The sequence below is a fragment of the Uloborus diversus genome, chromosome 3 (assembly GCF_026930045.1).
Source record: "Uloborus diversus isolate 005 chromosome 3, Udiv.v.3.1, whole genome shotgun sequence".
In the NCBI taxonomy this organism is placed as follows: domain Eukaryota; kingdom Metazoa; phylum Arthropoda; class Arachnida; order Araneae; family Uloboridae; genus Uloborus; species Uloborus diversus.
The window spans coordinates 89,835,309-89,856,850 of NC_072733.1; the positions used below are offsets into that span (position 1 = coordinate 89,835,309).

Consider the following 21,542-nt stretch of genomic DNA (forward strand, 5'->3'; position numbering starts at 1 on the left):
ATAAATTGGAGAGAGTTTAGCTCATCACTGCTAGAATTATAACTGGACAGAGATGAGTGAGAGTTGCCACAGAATTTTTTTTCTCTATGTAGCTAATTTGCAACCTCTCAAAACTAGAAAAAAAGGCGAACCTTACCAAAATTTAACAAATTTTCTAGCAATGGTCAATAGTGAAACCTCCCTTTGCCTTAATAACTGGTGTTCAAATCAGAGACTTGAGAAAACTCTCTTTTGTCATGCTGAACTTATATGTTTGTCTTATGATGATGTTGAGCCTCACTCCTTAAAACCTTGTCTAGTATTTCAGAGGGATTCCACTTTAGCTTTTTTATCCATGCAGTCAGTGGCCTAGTGAGAAATTTTTCTTGGGGGTTGAGGGGGGGTGCATATGAAGTTTTTTCGAAATTAATGCAAGAAAGGACAATTTTTGGCCATTGCATATGTGTAAAAACGTGTAATTTTGTTGCTTCACAGGGAACTTATGACCTCCCTACCCGTTGTATCCATGCCATCAAGAAATTCTTAATCCTAGCTCGTCTTTGGCAGTGGACCTTGGAGATCATAAATGAGATCCCTGGTAATGCCATAAAAACTTAACGGATGGCAGTAAACTGGACGCTAGCACTAGTTGTGGGATCTACCAAAGAAACCTAAATTTGATCCTCAATCCACCTCTGTAGCCCGGATTTCGCAACAGTCTTTGAAAGCAAATTAATTGCAATGGAACATGCCCTGGAAGTTGTTCTGAATGATGATGACTTCGAGGACCTCCAGATCCTTTCAGATAGTCGCACCTCCCTTCAACATCTCCGCAATTGGATCACAGTTGGCAATAAAACAATTATTTCTATTCTTCTCAAACTCAGGTTTATTTCTGAGTCCCGCAATGTTCATTTACAATGAATTCCACCTCCAATCGATATATACGACAATGAATAAGCTCATAGCGTTGCCAAAGAAGGTTGCAATCACCCTGATTATTTTTCAACCAGGGCCCGACCTGCAAGTTTCCATTCCTAGGGCACTTTCAAATTTTTGTAAGCCCTTTGAATGGTTGATTTATTGTACAGTGAAGTACATTGTCATCACAGGTTTCGCACCCCCCCCCCCCCCTAACTTCATAAATGCAGATTTGATTTCTTTAAAGAAAAAAAAAACGAATTCCGAAATGTGTGTGGCTAAACAGTAGCTAATTAAATAAATCTTTTCATGGAGCAGGTTTCTAAATAAGATGTTTTTTTTTAAATACTCTTTCCATGTCGTGCAATTTATTGTTACATGAAATGTTTTCTGTGTCAGAGTCTGGTTGTCCCATATACTTTCGCAGTAAAAGAACAAGATAAGTTCATTGGGCATTCATTCCATGTGTTACACTCCTTGTATGACTTATGTTAGTGATGAATGTGGTACCGTAAACTCCCTATTATCTGTGGTCGGCTTATCCACAACCTTTAACCTTTTCAAAAAAGTTATTTTTTTCTTTGATGATCAACAATGCACACATTTTAACTTAACTAGCGCAAAATCTATCCAAGTTGTGTGAACAATATTTGAAGACTTATGATCACCTCAGAGCAACAGTAAGCTATCTAATCCCAGAAATAACACTACGATATCTTACTGATGCTCTGACGCGACGTTATGTTTATCTTACTTGAAATATACTTTGATTTTTTAGCAGCTTTGATGTTCCATAAGAGATAATAATCTTCCCTATAAATAAACTCATAGTGACCTATACTCTGAACCAATGGAACCAAAACTTCACGCATGGTTGTTTGAAGGTATGTGCCAGAGATTGTGATGGTTATAAACAATGAAGTGTTCACAGTTAGAGTCATAGTAAGAGAACTTTGAAATTTTCGAATGCAATGCCCTTTTTTTTGTTCCTTGTGGAAATTTATCAACATATCAAAAAACCACAAATAATGTTTTAACCATTACTGTGTTATAAAAATTTCCGACCTAAAGCCTTTGCAAAGACATGCAGTATAAAAAAATAATGACAAGTCGAGAGAGGAGATCCTTTTTGACTAACTTTGCATAAATGCAGGGCTCAGGCATAAATAGTGGTAACTAGCATTTTTAACAAAGATATGGCTTGTGAAAAGTTCGAGAAATTACTGTAGCTAGTATTTTATAAAAACAAAGTGGGTACATAAATTAAGTGCTGTGTGCTTTAGGAATATTTTATTAAATTTTTACAAGTAAAAATTTTTTTTAATTTGAAATAATCCATTTTTTACAAAAAAAAAGTTATTTAGATACCATTGTTTACTTCAAAAAATTCTTTTATTTAGCAAAACACGTAACAACAAAAGTTTAAACTAAAGAATACTAAGTAATATTTAATTATAATGTAGATTTGTATAATACAGGTGATATGCAGAAAGAATTAACTTAAACAAGAGAGGATGTGTGCAAGTTTTCCCTGATCAATAGGTAGCTTGGAACTGTACATATTTTCCAAATCTTGAATGAGGAGTTCTTTGAGGTTCATTGGTCTTCCTTTTTTGTTAAAAGAAATGGAAGTAAATAAGCCTAAATATGTATTCAAAATCTCTATTTTATGGAGGTCTTCTGAAGACAACCGCATCTTTACCCCTCCCCCCCCCCAATGTTCCTTATACCAATTTCTTCAGATGCTTTTGATTGCTGAAAATGTTGTCTCATACTGGATACCTTCAAAAAATCATTCTGATTCCTGTAAACAATGAATGGTGTTTTCTTTTGAGCAGATCTGAGAAAAATTTCCCATTCATCAGGAGTATAGGTATACTGGCAATGGGCCCATGCATATTTTTCTACTATAGTACTATCGTAGGGGAGCATAGTATGCCCAACTTGTGGGATTATCTGGACAATTTCCTCAAATGAACCTAGAGCTTGCAAGCAAAGCCACATTGATACTACCACACTGATTTTGTAGCCCTTAGATGGAGCTTAAAAGCGATATTTTCGACAGGATTGGAAGAAAGCAAGGTAAATCTGCAGTGGACAAAATTTAAGGAAAACTTGCAAAAACGGTTGGGGATTATGTTCCATTTAGGAGAAAAGGTGTTAGTACTGAAAATTTGCTCATGTGACTCACCAAGGAGATAAAAGAAGCTCTAAATTATAAGTAAGCTGCTTTTCGTCAGTTTAAAGAAACTGGTCAGAGTTCTGATAGGCTCCAGTATAGTAAGACAAGGTGTAATTTTAAGTATTTGGTATGGATTCAGAAAAGGAAATTGGAGCAAAGGTTAGCAGATAACGTTGATGGGAATCCTAAAAGGTTTTATGCTTAGGCAAATTCTGGGAAAGCTCGAAATAATCAAATTGGGCCATTTGTTGATGACCATGGAAATTTGATTCAAAATGATAGGGATATTGTAAATGTTCTTAATAACTTTTTCCCAGTGTGTCAACAGTTGACACTAACAAGACAAGCTATTATACAGCTTGAGGATTTTGTGTTTTCCAGAGAGGAGGTTCTATTTCATTTGAAAAAAATTAAAGCAACTAAAGCTCAGGGACCTGATAATATTTATCCAAAAATTTTAGGCGAATGTGCCGAGGAATTAGTGGATGATATTTTAAATATTTTAAATACTTCTTATAACTCGGGGACAGTGCCAGAGGACTGGAAGCTGGTCAACATAACGCTATTCTTCAAGAAAGGGTCTAAAAGTAATGCAGGGAATTATAGACCTGTAAGTGACTTCAGTGGTCTGTAAGATTTTTGAAACTTTGATCAAAATTAAGATTATGAATTTCTTAGAGACTAATAGTCTGTTGACTAGTTTGCAGTATGGTTTCAGGAAAAGTAAATCGTGTGCTACTAATTTATTGCATTTCTATAACAAGGCTACCTCGGCTTTAGATAACAAAAAGTGTGTGGATATTGTTTATATTGATTTTCAAAAAGCTTTTGATAAAGTATCGCATGTTGCTCTTCTCAGCAAACTAGCTGATATAGGAGTAGGAGGAAAAACTTTACTTTGAGTTAGAAATGGGCTCACTGGAAGGAAGTAGAGTAGTTGTGAGGGGAATCATTCTAAATGGAGTGATGTTTTAAGCGGGGTTCCTCATGGATCAGTTTTAATGCCTCTTCTGTTTATAATTTTTATGAATGACATTGATGAAAATATTTCTGGAAACATTAATTGTTTTGCTGATGATGTAAAATTTATGTGGATTGTAGAGAATGAAGAGCAAGTAAAAAAGCTTCAAGAGGATTTGGATCATATTACTAAGCGGACGGATAAGTGGGGTATGGCATTTAATATAGGGAAAGTGCTACACTTAGGTCATGGAAATAAGTGTGAGAGTTATTATTTATAGGGTTTGGTCATTAGTCGGGCAGAAAACGTTATTGATCTGGGTATCTTAATAAATCAGGGATTCAAGTTTAGTCAACAGTGCAGCATTGCAGGTAACAAAGCCTACAGAATGCTTGGGTTTATTAATAGATCTATTTCAAACAAATCTAAGAAGGTTCTTCTGCCTTTATATAGGAATTTAATAAGACTTCATTTTTGGAGTATGCTGTTCAGTTTTGGTCTCCTTATCTCAGGAAAGATATTTCTGTATTGGAAAGGGTTCAAAGAGGGGTTATTAGACTTGTAATCAGATTTTCAGACTTAGACTATGATAACAGACTTTATAGGCTTAAGGGGGTATTCTAGTCTAGAGGCTTAATTTTAAGGTGATTTTACAGGTGTAATAGAAAAAAAACAGCCGCTAATTTCACTATCCATTTTTATCAGTTTTTAATTAATACTTTAAAAGTATAAAAATGTATAACAGTAGAAAAAAAAATTCAAAATTGTAGTTGGAGGAGGCTGACAAAGTGGGGGTCTTCTGGTTGATGTGATTCCAATCCTCCAGGTGATCTGGAACATAAAGTCAAGGTTAATTGTCTGGACGTAGCCGATTTGAATTTTTTTTCACAAAATGGCGTCTTTTTGAAAAAAAAGTTCTTTTTTGGCTCTTTTTTTGAACTTTGGTATTTTTTTAAAAATAATAAAAATCAAAAATTTCAAAAACCCCATCGTGGGGACAATTTTGATAGCACTAAGAATGTCTGTCCAAATTTCAAGTAAATCAGTGTATTAGAACTTGGGATATCTTGTCAACAGTATCGAAAAAACTAGTTTTGAGACAAACACTTTTAAAGTTTGCAGTCTCATTTCAGCAAAATTGTTTATTTCAACAAAATTAAATGTAACACCAAAAATAATTTGAATTTCCATAAATCGTCTTAGAAACATATTCTTAAAGATCTAAACTCTATGAATATGAAGGAAAAAACATTTGATTTTTTTTGAATTTCTAGACTAGAATTCCCCCTTAATATGTATAGCCTGGAGCAAAGGAGAGTTGGAGGGGACATGATTCAGTTGTTTAAATTTATCAAAATGAAAGATGTTAACCGGTTAAATTTTTGCACGGAAAGCAGGATGAGGGTTCATCATTTTAAGCTATTCAAATCTCAGGCTAACCTGGAAATTAGGAAAAATTACTTCTTTAGTAGGGTCGGGAGCACTTGGAACATCTTACGGGAAGAGGCGGTAATGAGCAAGGGGATGGGTAGCTTTAGGAGGGCCATTGATCTTTATTGGGGACTTATAAACTGACTAGGACCAGCCTAGCTGGGCCCAGAGCCTGATGCTGGTCGTCACATTTGTATTTGTAGAGACCAAGTTTTGTTTTGGCCTCCGCATTTGTCTGAAATGGCAATCAACTTTGTAGATTTGACATTATGTCCCAAAAAAGTCTCCAACAGACAGCTTTCTATTTCATCAGACCCCTTCCAGCTGTTTATTTGTACTGCATGTAAAAATATCCTTGTGAAGGATACAGGTGATGGATGCTGAAGTTGTAACAAAATATCATTCTTTTTGTGGAATGTCAGTCTGGTTGAAAGTTTCGGTGTTGGCAAAGCCTGTTGAAGTTATATATTCTTTGTTTTATTCATATGGATTACTATGATAACTTATCAGCCATACTCTAAGTGCATGTAAAAAATGGTATCTGAATACACGTAAGATTGTTTGCATCCAGCCATACTCTTACGGCATAGGCACGTAGAAAATGATATCTGAATACTCATAACATTGTTTCATGCTGCATAGAAATATTAAAATACCTAAAATAATAATCATTCCAATCTTAACTTTAGATCCATCATCACTAGGGATGTATTCTGGGTCTTTATCAAAGTCATCAAATTCACTTTTACTATATTTAGCCGAAATTTCACACCTATTATTGCCACCAAAAGTGTGGACCACGTGTTCACTATCCGCCATTTTTACCACTTACCACTATCTACATAAATGCAATGCTACATTCCAGAAATTAGCTATTGTTTTGTGTCAGTGTTTATGATGGAAACATCAAAACTGTACAAGATTTTAGTTTATATGATCACATACCATTTTTTTCACCAAATAACTCAATTTTTACAATTTTGTCAGATACCATTTATTTATTAGGAAAATTTATTTATTTTGCCCGAACCCTTCAATTGACAATGTTAGATAGTAATTGAAGCACAGACCAAAAAACACCATGTGGAAAGCATTACTTGTGGAAAAACTTTTAATAAGTAGCGTAGGAAAAGTGTTTCTTGAGTCATGTTCGAATGTGCCAACAGGACTATTCATCACATGTAGGCCTGTCATTTGGGGGCTGCAGGAGGGGGCTATTGACCCTCCCCCTGGCTCTGAGAAACTAATTTCCATATGTGTGGGCATTTCTTTTGTTGTTTTTGGCAAAGTGAATATGCATATTCCCTTTGCCCCTCAACTCCCCCCCCCCCCAACCTATTTGAAATGACAAGTCTGATCACACGCCAATCATTTCATTTGTGGTTTTCTATATGCTAATCAATTTGTGCTTGGAAAATGTGGGTTTTGCCGTTCAAAAAATGCAAAATTCTCTCACTGTAACTAACCCGGAACGCTGCGTTGTTTAAAATCGTCAATCTTCATCACATTCAATCCAAAATTTTTCATGGTTGTTTGGTTTAACTGTTAGGCCACTAGGATTTCACAGGGTTTATGATGTATAGTTTCTTTTGGACCACCCAGAATGTGAAAATCCATGCAAATATTTCTACTTTTTTAGGTGTACAATCTTTCTCAGAACATTCAGGAAAATGATTTGCAGCATTTACAGGTAAATATTTATTTATATTGTTCATAAAGTATTTCCTTGTGTCTTAAAGTGTTTTTAAATTTATTCTAAGCAGTTTAATCCTTTATATTTGCTGTGAAGATTTAAAAATCTGCCCATCTTGGAATCATAGGTTGTGCCAAATTTAGGAGTTGGCATATTTCAGGATGCTAAAATAATGATCATTATCAGTGGTCGGTTCATGAGAGGGGTCCACTGGCTGTAAAGATTGGGAAGCCTTGATCTAAGACATAAGCTTTTGTTAATGTTTCCAGATTTATTAAAATTTAAAAGGAATGAGATAAGGAAGGACTTTCTCTAAATATACTGAATCTAATGGTAGGAGAAGAGTGAGTACGGTGAGACAAGAAAATTAAATTACAGTGTTTATTATTGAAAATCACAGAAATCAATTTCTTTTAAATAGTACAATATTTAAGTATTATGAAAGTAGATCTAAAAAAAATTACGAACTCACACAAACGGAAAAAAAATTCAAAAACAAAATGCAATTTTGTCTCACTGTCCCACCAGTGAGAGAAGTGATGAGAACAAGGTTTTGAAAAAAAAAAAAAAAAAAACTCTCACAATTACACCCATTACATTATTCAGGGTGTTCCGTTTTTACCAGAAAGACCTCTGTTTTCACAACCATTAGTTTTAGATGCATACTTCCAATTGCAAAAATGTCCAAAATCAGATGCAGAGTCAAGATATTAAAAGTTTGAAGCAAAAATACAAATGAGTCAAAAAATACAAAATTTAAATTTTTATAGGGGCCTTAGATCCCCTTTATACTTATATTTAGGAAAATAATCCCCATTGAAAAATAATTCCAACACAAAAATTTTGAAATTAGTGCGACCAATGTTCACCGAGATATGAAACGCAGTGTTTTGTGATTTACACCACTTTACATTTGCAGTCAATAACACCATTTGGGGGGAAAATATAGTGGTTAACAAGGAATTAAAAGCATAATTGTGCATAGAGTGGGTTTTCAAAATTTTCCAGGTCTTGTAGTGTGTTTTTCCCTAAATATAAGTTAGAAGACCTAGGGCCTGTATAAAAAGTTAAATTTTGTATTTTTGACTCTTTTTTTTTTTTTTTTGAGCAATCACGATTGCTTATTGCTTTCATTTGACTGTTTTTGGCGTTCCCATCATTTTATTTTCCCAGCGTCACCCTCCGCTCCATCACCGTCAACTGGCTCCTCACGATGCTGCTCCAATAGCGAAAGCCGTCTCCAGGTTGCATCCATGTCCTACACACACGCGCATACATACACAACTACACACACATATGCACACACACACGCACACACACACACAAACACATACACCTACACACACATATTCACACACACACCACTGTGTGCAAATGGTGCAAAGCAGAACCCTACTTTTTCACCATCACACCGAGGACCTACTGAAGGCGTTGTGTCAGAAGAACACTTATTAGATTTTTGTGCTTAAAATCATTTGATTAGTGCGTAACAACCTCGATTTTTTAATTTTTCAAAAAATTTCAAACATGTTTTTTTTCAATGTAACCGAGGACCTTATACACAAATGTGTGCGGATGGTGCAAAGCGAGGACCCTACGTTTTCAAACATGTTTTTTTTCAATGTAACCGAGGACCTCATACACAAATGTGTGCGGATGGTGCAAAGCGAGGACCCTACGTTTTCGCACATCATACTGACTGAAGGCGTTGTGTTAGAAGAACAATTTTTACATTTTTGTACTTAAAATCATTTAATTAGTGCGTAAGAACCTAAATTTTTTAATTTAAAAAAAATTTCAAACATGTTTTTTTTAAATGTAAACGAGGACCTCATACACAAATGTGCGTTTGTACCTGAGAGCGAGGACTTTGCTCTCCTTTCATTATTCTCTTGGGATTTCTTGTGTTACTCAACTAATAAACTCTAACAAATAGTAGAATTCCAGTTATCCGAACTCCGATTATCCGAATCACTTTCGTAAATTTAGGAAAAAATTAAAAAACAAGACGGAAACGTACAGCGATTCGCAAAATAATGAATCTGTCTGCGCACTTTATTGCTGTATTTTAAGCGCACCACGAATATTTTTGAGATGATAAGCCACTGCCTCAGAGTGCAGTTCTTTATTGACTTCTAAAGTACAGCACTTATTAAGAACGTTTAATATATAAAAGTGATGGCTTTTTATTTAATTGAATGCTCATGTTTTTTTAATTAGGAGGACCTACTGAAGGCGTTGTGTCAGAAGAACATCGTTTTGATTTTTATGCTTAAAATCATTTGATTAGTGCGTAAGAACCTCGATTTTTTAATTTTTTTAGAAATTCCAAGCATGCTTTTTTTTTCAATGTAAACGAGGACCTCATACACAAATGTGCGTTTGTACCTGAGAACGAGGACCTCATACACAAATGTGCGTTTGTACCTGAGAACGAGGACCTCATACACAAATGTGCGTTTGTACCTGAGAACGAGGACTTCATACACAAATTTGCGTTTGTACCTGAGAACGAGGACCTCATACACAAATGTGCGTTTGTTCCTAAGAACGAGGACCTCATACACAAATGTGCGTTTGTACCTGAGAACGAGGACTTTGCTCTCTTTTCATTATTCTCTCGGGTTTTCTTGTGTTACTCAGCTAATAAACTCTAACAAGTAGTAGAATTCCAATTATCCGAACTCCGATTATCCGAATCACTTTCGGAAATTCGAAAAAAAATTTAAAAAATAAAACGGAACCGTACAGCGATTCGCAAAATAATGAATCTGTCTGCGCGCTTTATTGCTGTATTTTAAGTGCACCACGAATATTTTTGAGATAAGCCACTGCCTCAGAGTGCAGTTCTTTATTGACTTTTAATATACAGCACTTATAAAGAACGTTTAATATATAAAAGTAATGGCTTTTTATTTATTTAATTAAACGCTCATGTTTTTTTAATTACGAGGACCTACTGAAGACGTTATGTCAGAAGAACATCGTTTTGATTTTTATGCTTAAAATCATTTGATTAGTGCGTAAGAACTTCAATTTTTCAAAAAAATTCAATTTTTTTTTTCAATGTAAACGAGGACCTTATACACAAATGTGCGTTTTTACCGCAGAACGAGGACTTAACTTAATCCATCCGTTATTCTCTCCAAATTTCTTGTAAAACTCAGCAAATGAACTCTAACAAATAAATGTTTAGCCATTTTAATTCTTGTCCCATAAAAGTTGACCAAAAAAAAGAAAAGAAAAAAAAAATTGAATACAAGTATCGTTCTTATTGGTATGTAAAAGTTTCAATTTTAAAGCAATAAAAAAATATAAGTAAAATTTTATTGAATTTTTCTTAGTGCGTTAGTAGAAGTTTAAGTTTAGTAGAAGAATCGACACATGTTGTAACTTTAGTATTCTTAGCATTGAGTACTAAACATTGGGTGTCCTGCGGCTTCCAAATCAAGGCGTATTTTTGGTTATATGGAACGTATTTCCAAAACGACATAGCTGGGAACAGTCGTTTTATTAGAGCAAATGAAGTGGGAATTCAATAACAAATTTTGGGAAAAAATACATAAAATATTAGATAATGAAGGATTAAAATTTTGCAAATTAAAATTTTAACTCGCTCATTATTCCTGGCAGCAATATATGATGGTTATTTTTAGAGATGCACCGAATGCCATATTTTCCCGAATTCCGGATACCAAATATTCGGTTGAAATTCAAACCGAATATTCAGCAGAATACTTGCTTAAAATTTTTTACTGCAAGATTTTAATTTTACACTAATTTAAAATAGATTTTTTTTTTCGGAAAAGTAAATACATTTGCATTTAACAACATAAACTTATCTATATTAAGTATAATTCTTAATTTAAAATAAATCATTCCAAAAGAAAAAACAAATATAGCGAAAGGCTAATGTGGCATATGTTTATCTGAAACTCTGCAAAAATGTATAGTTAATTTCTTTCCTATATATGATTCGATAACTGATAAGTACGATAACATTTTGTGTAATAAATAAAGAATCTGGTGTTTCTTCCATAGAAAAAGAAACCCGAGTTGCTTAACATATCATTACAAATTACGACTTATTCATGTGAGTTACTAAAATGTTAATCTCTTCGGAAACTGATTGATGAATGAAATTTAAAACTGCCATGCATTTTACATTTTTTCTCTTTATTGCAAAGGATTATCAAACTTTGATTACAACGATTAATTTTAATTAGGTTGTTTTTAAACAATATTTACTCTATCATTTGATGTAAAACTTCAGAAATTAAATTACTGCTAAATTTAATATCAGGTGATTTTCCATTTTTTAACTACGTATTTTACATGAAAAATTAGCAGTTAATGTTAGGTAACAATAAATGGACTTCATATCTGATAAAATTAGAAAGTAACAATTGGAACAAATTTTATACTCTGGTACAATGTTTTAAGTTTTATTCAATGCATAAAAAATGTGTTTGTTCTCTATTTATGGATCATTTAAACTTGTTTACTATTCCACTGCAGAATATTGAAATATTTGGCCACACCGAACATTCGATTTTTTTCAGTGGCGGATCTAGAACTCAAGCAAGGGGTGTGAGGGGCTAACCTCGGTCCAAGTAAGGAGTCACCGTTTTAAAGGGTCGTTTTCGTCGTTTTTGCAGATACTCTCAATATTGGTGGGGGGGGGGTAGAGAGACACACACCCTTATTTAAACAATATGAAATTTTTTTCTACAATGGATAACTCTCCCGAAAAAGTTAGGACTTTAAATACGGTTTTTTACTTGAAATAAACTTATATAGTATACTGAAGAATATGGATAATTTTGCGAACATATTAAAGGTCTGAAAACTCTGTATGCACCTCAGTTGGATATAAAGCTACAAATTACCGCCCCATGGCTAGAACTAAGACGAAATTGCAAGCAAACACCGAAAATGTCAGTTACAGCATACAGAGATAGCACCTACGTTCTAGCTTTATGCTCATGAGTCTGGATACTAGCCAAAACCATGCTCAGGCAAAAACTTCTTATAAAGCTGAGTAAATTATCACATTGGTAGATAAAAATGCATTCGCAGAACAGAAAGAGGCGTGCAAACATGGTATGGCCAGGCTCCCTATCGAAAAAACGTAGATAAAAGCTAGAGTATAAACATTATACCGCACTTATTGCTAGAGAAAGGTAGTAAAAAGAAGCGGATGCATGAAGGGGGTCAGGACTCTCCCGTAGAAATTTGAAAAACTGATGTCAAAAATGTAATTTTTGAAAAGTTTTGCAGATTTGGTGGTACAGGTAGGTGAGATTGGGTTGAGGTTCCTTCCCGAGTATTTTCCCTTACTATAGTCAATTTCAAGCTTTCTTTAACAATTTTAGGGAATCGAATGCTCTTTCCAGAAATTTGAAGAAAAAGAAGGTTAAAAACGCAATTTTATGCTATCTGTGATGGTCCAGGGCAGGCCCGGATCTGCGTACCAGCGACCCTGCGATGTGGGGGGGGGGGGGATGGAGGTGCACGTCCCAAAGGAGCCCAACGGTCTAAGGAATTGAATGAAGAAAATTGAAAAAAACTAGCATTAAGACTTATTAACATTGCAAATATACACTGCTGGCCTCTGGGAAGGGGCCCTAGAGATTTTAATGCAAGGGAGCCCAAGTTTTGTAGATCCGGGCGTGGTCCAGGGGCTCTCTCTGAAAGTTTTTCCCTGCAGAACTCGGGAAATCATGATTATAGACTATCTTTGGGGATGTTAGGAGAGGAAATTTTTGGTGATTTACTTTGAAAAATTTTCAAAATCGGAATTTTTAAGAATGAGTTTTACTTAACTTCTCGTGAATTTAAGTTACTAGGTGGCTCTTCTCCGGAAATCTTTCGAGATTAAACACTCCAATTTAGGCTATAACTTGTGAAGTTTAGGAAATGAAGAGGGTTCGGAGACCCTCTCCGGAAAAGTTTCGTCAGTGAAGTCTGAAAGACGCAATTTTAGTCAATGATTGGTTATGTTTAGAAAATGGGAATTTTTGGAGTCTCTCTATGAAAACTCTCCGGAAATTCATAAAAGTTGCAGTCTTAGAAGAACAAATTTTGGCTCTGTTTAAAGACGTTAAGCGTGAATCAAACACACAACACTCCAAACATATTACACATCTGTTTCGTTTCAAATGTGCATATTTGATGCGTCTGTTCTTGGTTATGCAGAAGTAAAGTTTCAAATTTTACTTCATATCTTTAGTTCTCATCCGCCAGGCGTTGGAAACATTAACACGGGAAGAAAAGTTTTAGAATTAACGTTTGTTATTAAATGGGTTAAAACTTTAAATGTTCAAAATTACTTAAAAACTAATTTCAAATTGGTTTATTTCAGTACAAACCAAATTCATGGCATTAAGAATTTTATTGACTTAGAAATATTTTCCGATATCTTTTTCCTGTAGGGGAGTCGGGAGAAATGGGACAACTCTGCGTTCATGCAGCAATACAGTGAAAAATAATTTCCTGCTGGTCCAGTATAGGTGCAGCACTTTAGACTCTCGCTGCTATATTTATTGGGCAAGCTAGAAAAGCTTTTTCATATTCTGTTTCGGAATTAGTCTAGCACTGTCGCATTTTCCCGACTCTCCTCTACCCATCTAACTTTTTTTATTTGAGTCTTATTACCCTTATTCTGCTCGATTAAGGATATCTGTTTTGGGATCGTCCCGAGGCGCAAGGTCCCGGAACTTGGAGCCTACTGCTACCCTTAATTTCTAACGAAACAAAGTACAAAATTGTAAGGATTTTTTAAAATGTTACATAAAGGAGCATATTCAACCCTAACAGAATTTGATCGTATCGAATACGATCAATCATACCTACCAATAGTTGAAATTTTAACAAAGTACAAAATTACTGTACCTACCAATAATGCAGCCAGAAATTTTTTTTACCATACTTGGAAGTAAATTTCGCGCTACCCTATTAGTATTTAGGATTCAATCAAATCGAACACAATCGAGTTGAATATGCCTCTAAGATAGAATACAGGAAGTGAATTACACGATGATAAGTGTTTTAAGGGCTGATATTGCAATTGCCCTAATATGTGTGAAAATCAGAAACTTACAAAATGTAAATAGATAAGAAATTCTCACTGTGTAACTAAATATACCTAATTATTATTACTTTGTTGGTTTATTGAGTTTAAAGTTGACCAGTTGCCGCTGGTCAAAATTCGTATGCTCCAGAGCTACTTTTGGCCCCCGGGCCATGGTTTGGAGACTCCTGCTCTAAAGGCCAGTGACGGATTTAATAGAGGGCGGTGTGGCCATACAAACAAAATGTGAAATTGCTCTTTGCTACAAGCTAGCTATTGAAAGTCAAAGTATCGTGCTAACAGAGACAAAATTCTTAGTTTTTGCATTGATGATACATTTTTAACTTCAAATAAAAAGTAAAGTCGATGTTTTCGATAGTCGATAGATAAAGTCAATAGTATAATAATGTTTAAAAACTTTGAAATTTATACGATAATTGTAAATGCATTTTGTTAAGTGTCGTGAAATCGTAATTTTTGGTTCATTTTCAAAGTTTGAGGCCATTAATTTACCTCTAAATAATTTAGTAATTACTCAAACTGACCTGCAAAAAACAGAAGAAAAAAAAATTCATGTCTTTTAAGAACCACCCTAATGTACTGCTGAAAAATCGCTTCCAACAATGTAATTTGATTTTAAAACATTATAATTTTTAGTACATTTGAAAAGCGTGAACGGAATGTTTGTTATAATAAATGTTAATAATTTTGTGAAACAAAAAATGTGAATAGATGCAACTTTACAAAACCTGTACATAACTTTTTATTTCGATGCATTCGCTGCTTTAATCTTTTCATATTGTGACTGTATTTTCAATTATTGAATGAATTTTAATAATTTTCCAATGAAGATTTCCCAAATTTTGGCTAGTGCAAATTTTGTTCTTGTGGTAGCTTTATTATTTCTAAACAATTCGTCTTTGTATTTTTTATAAAATAATTTTTAAAAATCCTTAGGCAGTTTTAAACAGAATAAATTAAAATACGGCATTAACAAAATTATATTCAGCGAGTGGTAGTTCTAAAAGTGTCTTAATTTGTTACAAGAACAATATGCACCCCACAAAATTAATTTTTTAGTACGCCACTGCAGGACAGAGTTAAATGTTTCAAGTACTTCTCAATAACAACTTAGAAATAATATTAACTGATAAAGAACATGTGATTATATTTACAGCAAACCAAAACACAGGATTAATAAAATTTTAGAATTTTTGGACAGATTCAAGTATAATAGCTCATTGCGACCATCGAAAGATGAATATTTGTGGAGAACAACTGAGCGTGTCAGTCGAGAATGTGAAAAAGTTTTGGAAATAAAACACAAAAATATAATGGTACTCATGACCACAAGAGTTATGGAAAAAATTTCGAATTACTATGTTTTTCTAAATCTAAATGAGCATATGTTGGAAACAGAAGCAGCTGATAATCACGTTAACAAGTTTATAAAATTAATCGGTTTTAAATATTTAAGCATTAGAATGTATAACGCACTTAATTCATACAGTGAAATTAATTCACAAAGACCAATACGTGGGAGACTAACGAAATTAATACTGTATAAGGGACAATAATCACTAGTTTTCTGCAAACTTGATTTTAAATTGTCAGAACTATCATTTTGTGGAACAAAAAAAAAAGTAATTGGGGGAGGAGGGGGAGGGAGGAGCCAAACGACCATTCATGTAGTTTATAATTGGACTGAAAAGTAACAAATGAATTTATTTTCTGAGTACTTAAAAAAAAAAAAAAACTGAAGTTGACTAAAAATCACGAATAAACCAATGTTAGTGTTTGATTACTATATTACTGGAGTGTAACGGATGCAAATACTGTTTAATTAAAATTAACTGATATTCGATTCTATTTACATTTGTATTTCTAATTGATTTAGGGTTTTACATATGGTTTTATGAAAAATAGTTACACTGGCTTCTAAAGTTGTTGAAAAAAAAAACACATTGAATCTATTTATCTGTATTTGAAAATTTTGATTTAAATAAAATAAAATTTAGAAGGTTAATTTTTGTTGAAGATTTTTTTTTTATATTTAACATTGAAGTTGTCTATTTGAACTCAGTATTTAAGGCAGGGCCTGATTACTGAATAGGCCAACTAGGACTTGGCCCCCCCCCCCCCCCAAATTGCTAAAATTGCTTTACCTAACGAAAAAAACGGTAATGTTTGATTACAGGGGCCCCTGAAAAAGGGTTTGGCCTAGGGCCCCTCGACGTCTTAATCGGGCCCTGATTTAAGGCACTTGAAAAAAAGTTTAAATAGCTTCTGCGTCTGTACAAAAGTTATGATGGGAAAATATCTAATAGATCATTCCATGAAAAAGCTGGCATTTGGTCCAGCATTTCATTAAAAAGTGATAATTTGAAAAGGTAATGAACAATATTTTTTGCTAAAGTACGCGCATACATTTGTGATTTCTTAAGCAAAAAAATTTTGTCCATTCCACCTTTTAATTATTACTTTTAATGAAACATATGAGATGTGTCACGTGCGGACAAAGTGTCCACATTTTCCGGAATTGCGTTTTATTTCCCTTAATTCTGCAAATGATGGCGGCGAAAAGCGATTCTCTTCGATAAGGGAAATAGTTTCTTGTGAGGGTTGTCCCATGATCATGTGATGTCCAACCAGGGGATGTTGACGAGTGCTCCGAGGACACAGGCAGGGAGAAGGCACATCTACTCTATTTTAAGATCAATGCTGAAACCGGTTTATGGTGATTTGTTTAGGAGAAAAAAGGGTGGCAAGGGGGGATGGTGCTTTTTGGCGGTCACTGCAAGCCTGTCAAAACAGCTATTACCATTTGTGGCAAGTACTTCCATATGGCTATCGCAATGTTCTTTCCCCTCAACTTCTTTTTCAGGATACAGACAAACCTTTCAAATAAAACTAATACTGAACATAAAGAAAGATAGTTGAAAATTTATTGAAACAGTTTGCTTAATTCATAGATTTTCACTTGATGTAATCGGAAATTTTACATTTTTTTCGCTTTCCGATAACCAAATTTTTGGTTAAGAGTTTAAAATTGGTTTTTAAAATATTTAAATAAACAGCATGATTTATTATTTCATCAAAAAATTCCAAACTACCAAGACCTGATGCTGATATGCATCCTCACACAAGAACACCTTCACCGTCCTGATTAACTAGTCCAACTAAGTTCTTCAGATTAAGTTCCTAATTTTTTCTTCTATTTACAATTATACTAATTTAACCAAAAATGTTGAATTCATTTTTATCTGTAAGACATAATTCTAAAACGTTTTGAGCTTATTTATCATTGTTTCTGCGACGAATAGCGTAAGCTTTCTGTTTTTCGAAAGGCCAAGAACATCTCTGCGGAAAGAGGTCCCATTTAATCCAGCTAATCAGAGAACTTGGCGAACAATTTTAGGTGAAAATAAAATGTAAATTTTTTTATTTAACTCTGCAGAAACTTTTACAGCACTCAAATGTGTATTTTTCACAAATTTTTTAACTGTAAATCTCCCATCACGCTTTGTCAACTTAGCCGGTTGACTTTTTCTTACCTTGTTTTCGGTCCACTTCTTTTCTTTAAAGCATTTTATCAAGCACTTTACTATAGAATAGAATAAATTTACTAACTTAGAGACATTTCAAACCAATTTACCGCTACTGTGAGGAAAAAATTCAAATTTTGAATGGTGTTTGTGCTTTTTTTTATGAATACCAGCCATTTTAAAGTAATAAGCACAATGTTAGGGAATAAATAATAAAAAAAATTAAAGCTAAATGACTTTAAAGGCTCAACACAATGCAAAAATAATAATAAAAAAAAAGACATATGATAATTTTAATTATGAATTTATTCGAAAATATTTGAGTGAACGATAATTTTTGTGGCGTGTTATTTCTCTGTCTCTTCGTTTTTTGACCCATTTTAAAAAGAAGATCCGTCAATATTTTGAAAAAAACAAAAAAACCCTAGGGTTTTGTTTAGAATGGCATAGGAATGATGTGAAAAAATATTGGACTTAATGTTCGAATTCAGTTTCGCGTTATTTTGGTTTTACTAAAAAATTTCGAAGTGTACGAACACTTTTGGGAGCCACTGTATTCGTTACTGGGCTTCAATCGTGTTTCTTACTAAACTAGTGGGCCGCACAATCAAAAAGGTTGGGAACCGCTGGGCTGGAGGGACATCAGGGGCAGAGTAGCAAGAAAAATTTACCCTGGCACATAAGCCCCCCCCCCCCCCCTCTTTCCCTACCTAGTCAGATTAATGCATAGGCACATGGAGTACCAAATCTGCAGCTAATGTTTTAAAACATTAAGTAATTTCATATCGCAATACAGAAAGGCGTAAATATCAAGATGAGTAAAAGCATCTTAAAATTTTGAACTCTAACAAATTCTAAAGTTACTCGAAGCTGAACAGTATGCTTCCATGATTATTACATTTGAAATGATAGATACTTTTGATATTCACGTTTTATATTAATCATGCAAAATTTGACGACATCTTATTTTATGATACATATTTATCACAAGTATATGAGGTAGCGAGAAGCAAAGGGATGAAAATGTCTCTTATAAAGTTTTGAGTAAACCGCCTGCAAAGTTTAAACAGTGAGTAGCATAATATGGTAACTTCAAAAAAATTCCGGCCGATCATCCAGGTCCAAACGGCAGCTAAGATGGCTTGAAATTGCAATTGAAGGGCTTGATGCGAAAAGGAGGAAGTTCCAAATTTCAATTTTCATAAAGTCCGCATTAAAACTTAAAGCGCCATATCAGTTTTATTTTTTCAAAAATTTTGGATGACTCCTCATGTATAAATCCTGAGAATCATATAAGGGGAATTATTAAGATATGAAAATGAAAAAAGTGGATTGATGTTTAAGCTCACTTTTATGGTAGCGAATCCGGGAGGAAAAATATTTTCCGTGATTTAATGAGACTAAGATTTAGTTTTGATCATTAGAATTATAATAAACATTTTCAGTTGTAAAGAAATTGGTGATACCTGTTGGCCTAGCGCCCCTTATATGAAATAATTAACGAATTCATCTCACCACTTATCCCACCATAATATCAGTCACTTGCCTAATCATTGAGAAATTTTCAACGATGTTTTTCTTTCTTCTAATGCGGACGCCTGAATGACGTATCTCGCACGTGCAGTCGCCGATCTATGACATCACGACCTTCACGTAATCGGTGATGCATCGTAACAGATCGGCACGTGCCTGATGCTCATTGGCCAGGTGCTATGCTGGCGTGTATCAGGTGATTTGGCGTCCGCATGCAAATGAGTTCACTTACGATAAAAGGAAATGTTTCGAGTAGAAAGGAGACTTCTTCGGTGTTTTCTCTCTGGCAAGTTGACTCGAGCTCCCGTTTGCTTTTATGCAACGATGCGGGTTCTTTTTAATAGATATATAATAGATTGATATAGCTCAGCTCTAGTTCGCGTTGTTTCAAATGTTTTTAATTTTATTTAACTAACTTCACTAAATTACCAAATAAATTTGGTTTTTATTTTTAAGTTGTCTTCAACTGTTTTTAATCATGCATTTCTAGTCATACATTTAATTAGGTTATTGCATTTAGAGGTTATTAGTCTTGAGCATTCTCTTGCTCATCAAAAGGTTATGGGCAACCTGGACTCTGTTTTCGATAGCCTATATTTTCAGTAGGACTGGAGATGGAAATGATGTTTTTGACGTCTGTGATAATTTTCGATGGGGGGGCCGTATAGAAGATTTTTTTTCGACAAGAGCATACTGATGATAATTAGATTATTAGTGCTCATTGATATTGTCTTCCGACTTTCTGTCGAAATAATGGCGAATCCCCAGATAACTATTGAGAAATTAAATGGCACAAATTATGTGTCATGGGCAGCAGATATGAAATTTGTCCTGATGGAGAAAAACGCCTGGGACATTGTAACTGGTAAGGAAACAGTGCCAGTAGTCTCTAAAGATTCAGGATTTACTGAGAGAGACGTTCGTGAGTTTTTGGCCAGAGAACGAGCGGCATTATCTTTAATATATTTGTTTGTAGACAACGAATTCAAAAGGATAATAGAGCATTGTGAGTCGCCAGAAAAATCGTGGGAATGTCTAAAAGCACACTTTTATCCTGATAACAGGTGTGTGCATATGAGAACTTTTACTGAGTTAACAAGCTGTCGAATTGAGCAAGGCGAGTCCATTAATCTCTTTGCATCAAGAATTCGTCGAATTTATGACAGGATAAAGGGAATCGACAAGAATTTTTCTGAGTCATACTTAAATTTTCAAGTTTTGAGATATCTTCCATCGGAATATGACAGCATTTGCCAATCAATTTTGAGAAAGAAACCCGAGGATTTTTCTTTTGATGCGATAGTACTTAATTTCTGAAGAGAGCAGATTAAAGCTGAAGGACGAGGATAATATTAGCGCCAACTACGTTGCTCCAAAAGAAAAAAGATCGTGTTATAATTGCGGACGTACAGGCCACATCCGCAAAGATTGTGGTTTTCCAGAGAGGAACCGCGGAGGAAGTCCATCCACAAGCTCCAAGAAGTCAAGTTATGGCCAGAGGAGGTCAAGAGGAAGAAACAGGAACCAGTTCACCAGAAGAGGCAGCTCCTCATCGCCGAAAAAGTGTGAGTACCCTTCCAAAACATTTTTTATTTCAGAAGCGAACTTTAACGAGATAGACTGTAATCCTTCATCATGGGCATTTGATTCGGCGGCCAGCCATCACTTTGCAAATAATAAGAACTTTTTCCATAAATATGAACCTGTAAATGATCGAAAGATGGCCGTAGCAGTCCAAAATCATGTTTTTCCAATTGAGGGGGTTGGAGAGATAAAGTTAAAGTTCGGTCCTAAGACCATTAATTTAGTAAATGTGATGTATTCGCCGCATTTGCGAAGAAATTTACTGTCTGGTCCCAGATTTGACCAAGCGGGAGCATGTTTTAAAGGGGGAAAAGGTTTGGTAACTGTATCAGATAATGGTGAAACAATTTTCAAAGCTAAACTATCTAATGGCATTTATTTTGTTAACCCAAAGGTAATTTCAGAAAATGTACATAAAAATGTTAATTATGAAGCTAGTAGTACTGAAAGCTTAGAATTATGGCACAAAAGATTTGCTCATGTAAATGTCGATAATATAAAGAAAACTGCTGAATATAAATGTACTAGGGGTCTACCAGTTTTTAAAAATGATAAAGTAAATTGTGAAGATTGTAAATTAGGAAAGTTCAGACGCGTATCTTTCAAACCAATGGACGAAATTAGATCAAAGAAACCTTTAG

At 34.4% G+C, this 21,542-nt stretch overlaps 1 protein-coding gene across 1 annotated transcript in view; it reads left to right on the forward strand.

The window, feature by feature from the left end:
* The window catches only part of LOC129218435 (atlastin-2-like), a 240,086-nt gene that overhangs the window by 119,318 nt on the left and 99,226 nt on the right, over positions 1 to 21,542 (forward strand). Inside the window, exon 6 of the mRNA XM_054852699.1 lies at positions 7,114 to 7,164. Within this exon, the coding sequence (XP_054708674.1) occupies positions 7,114 to 7,164 (51 nt within the window). The remainder of the gene's footprint in view (positions 1 to 7,113; positions 7,165 to 21,542) is intronic.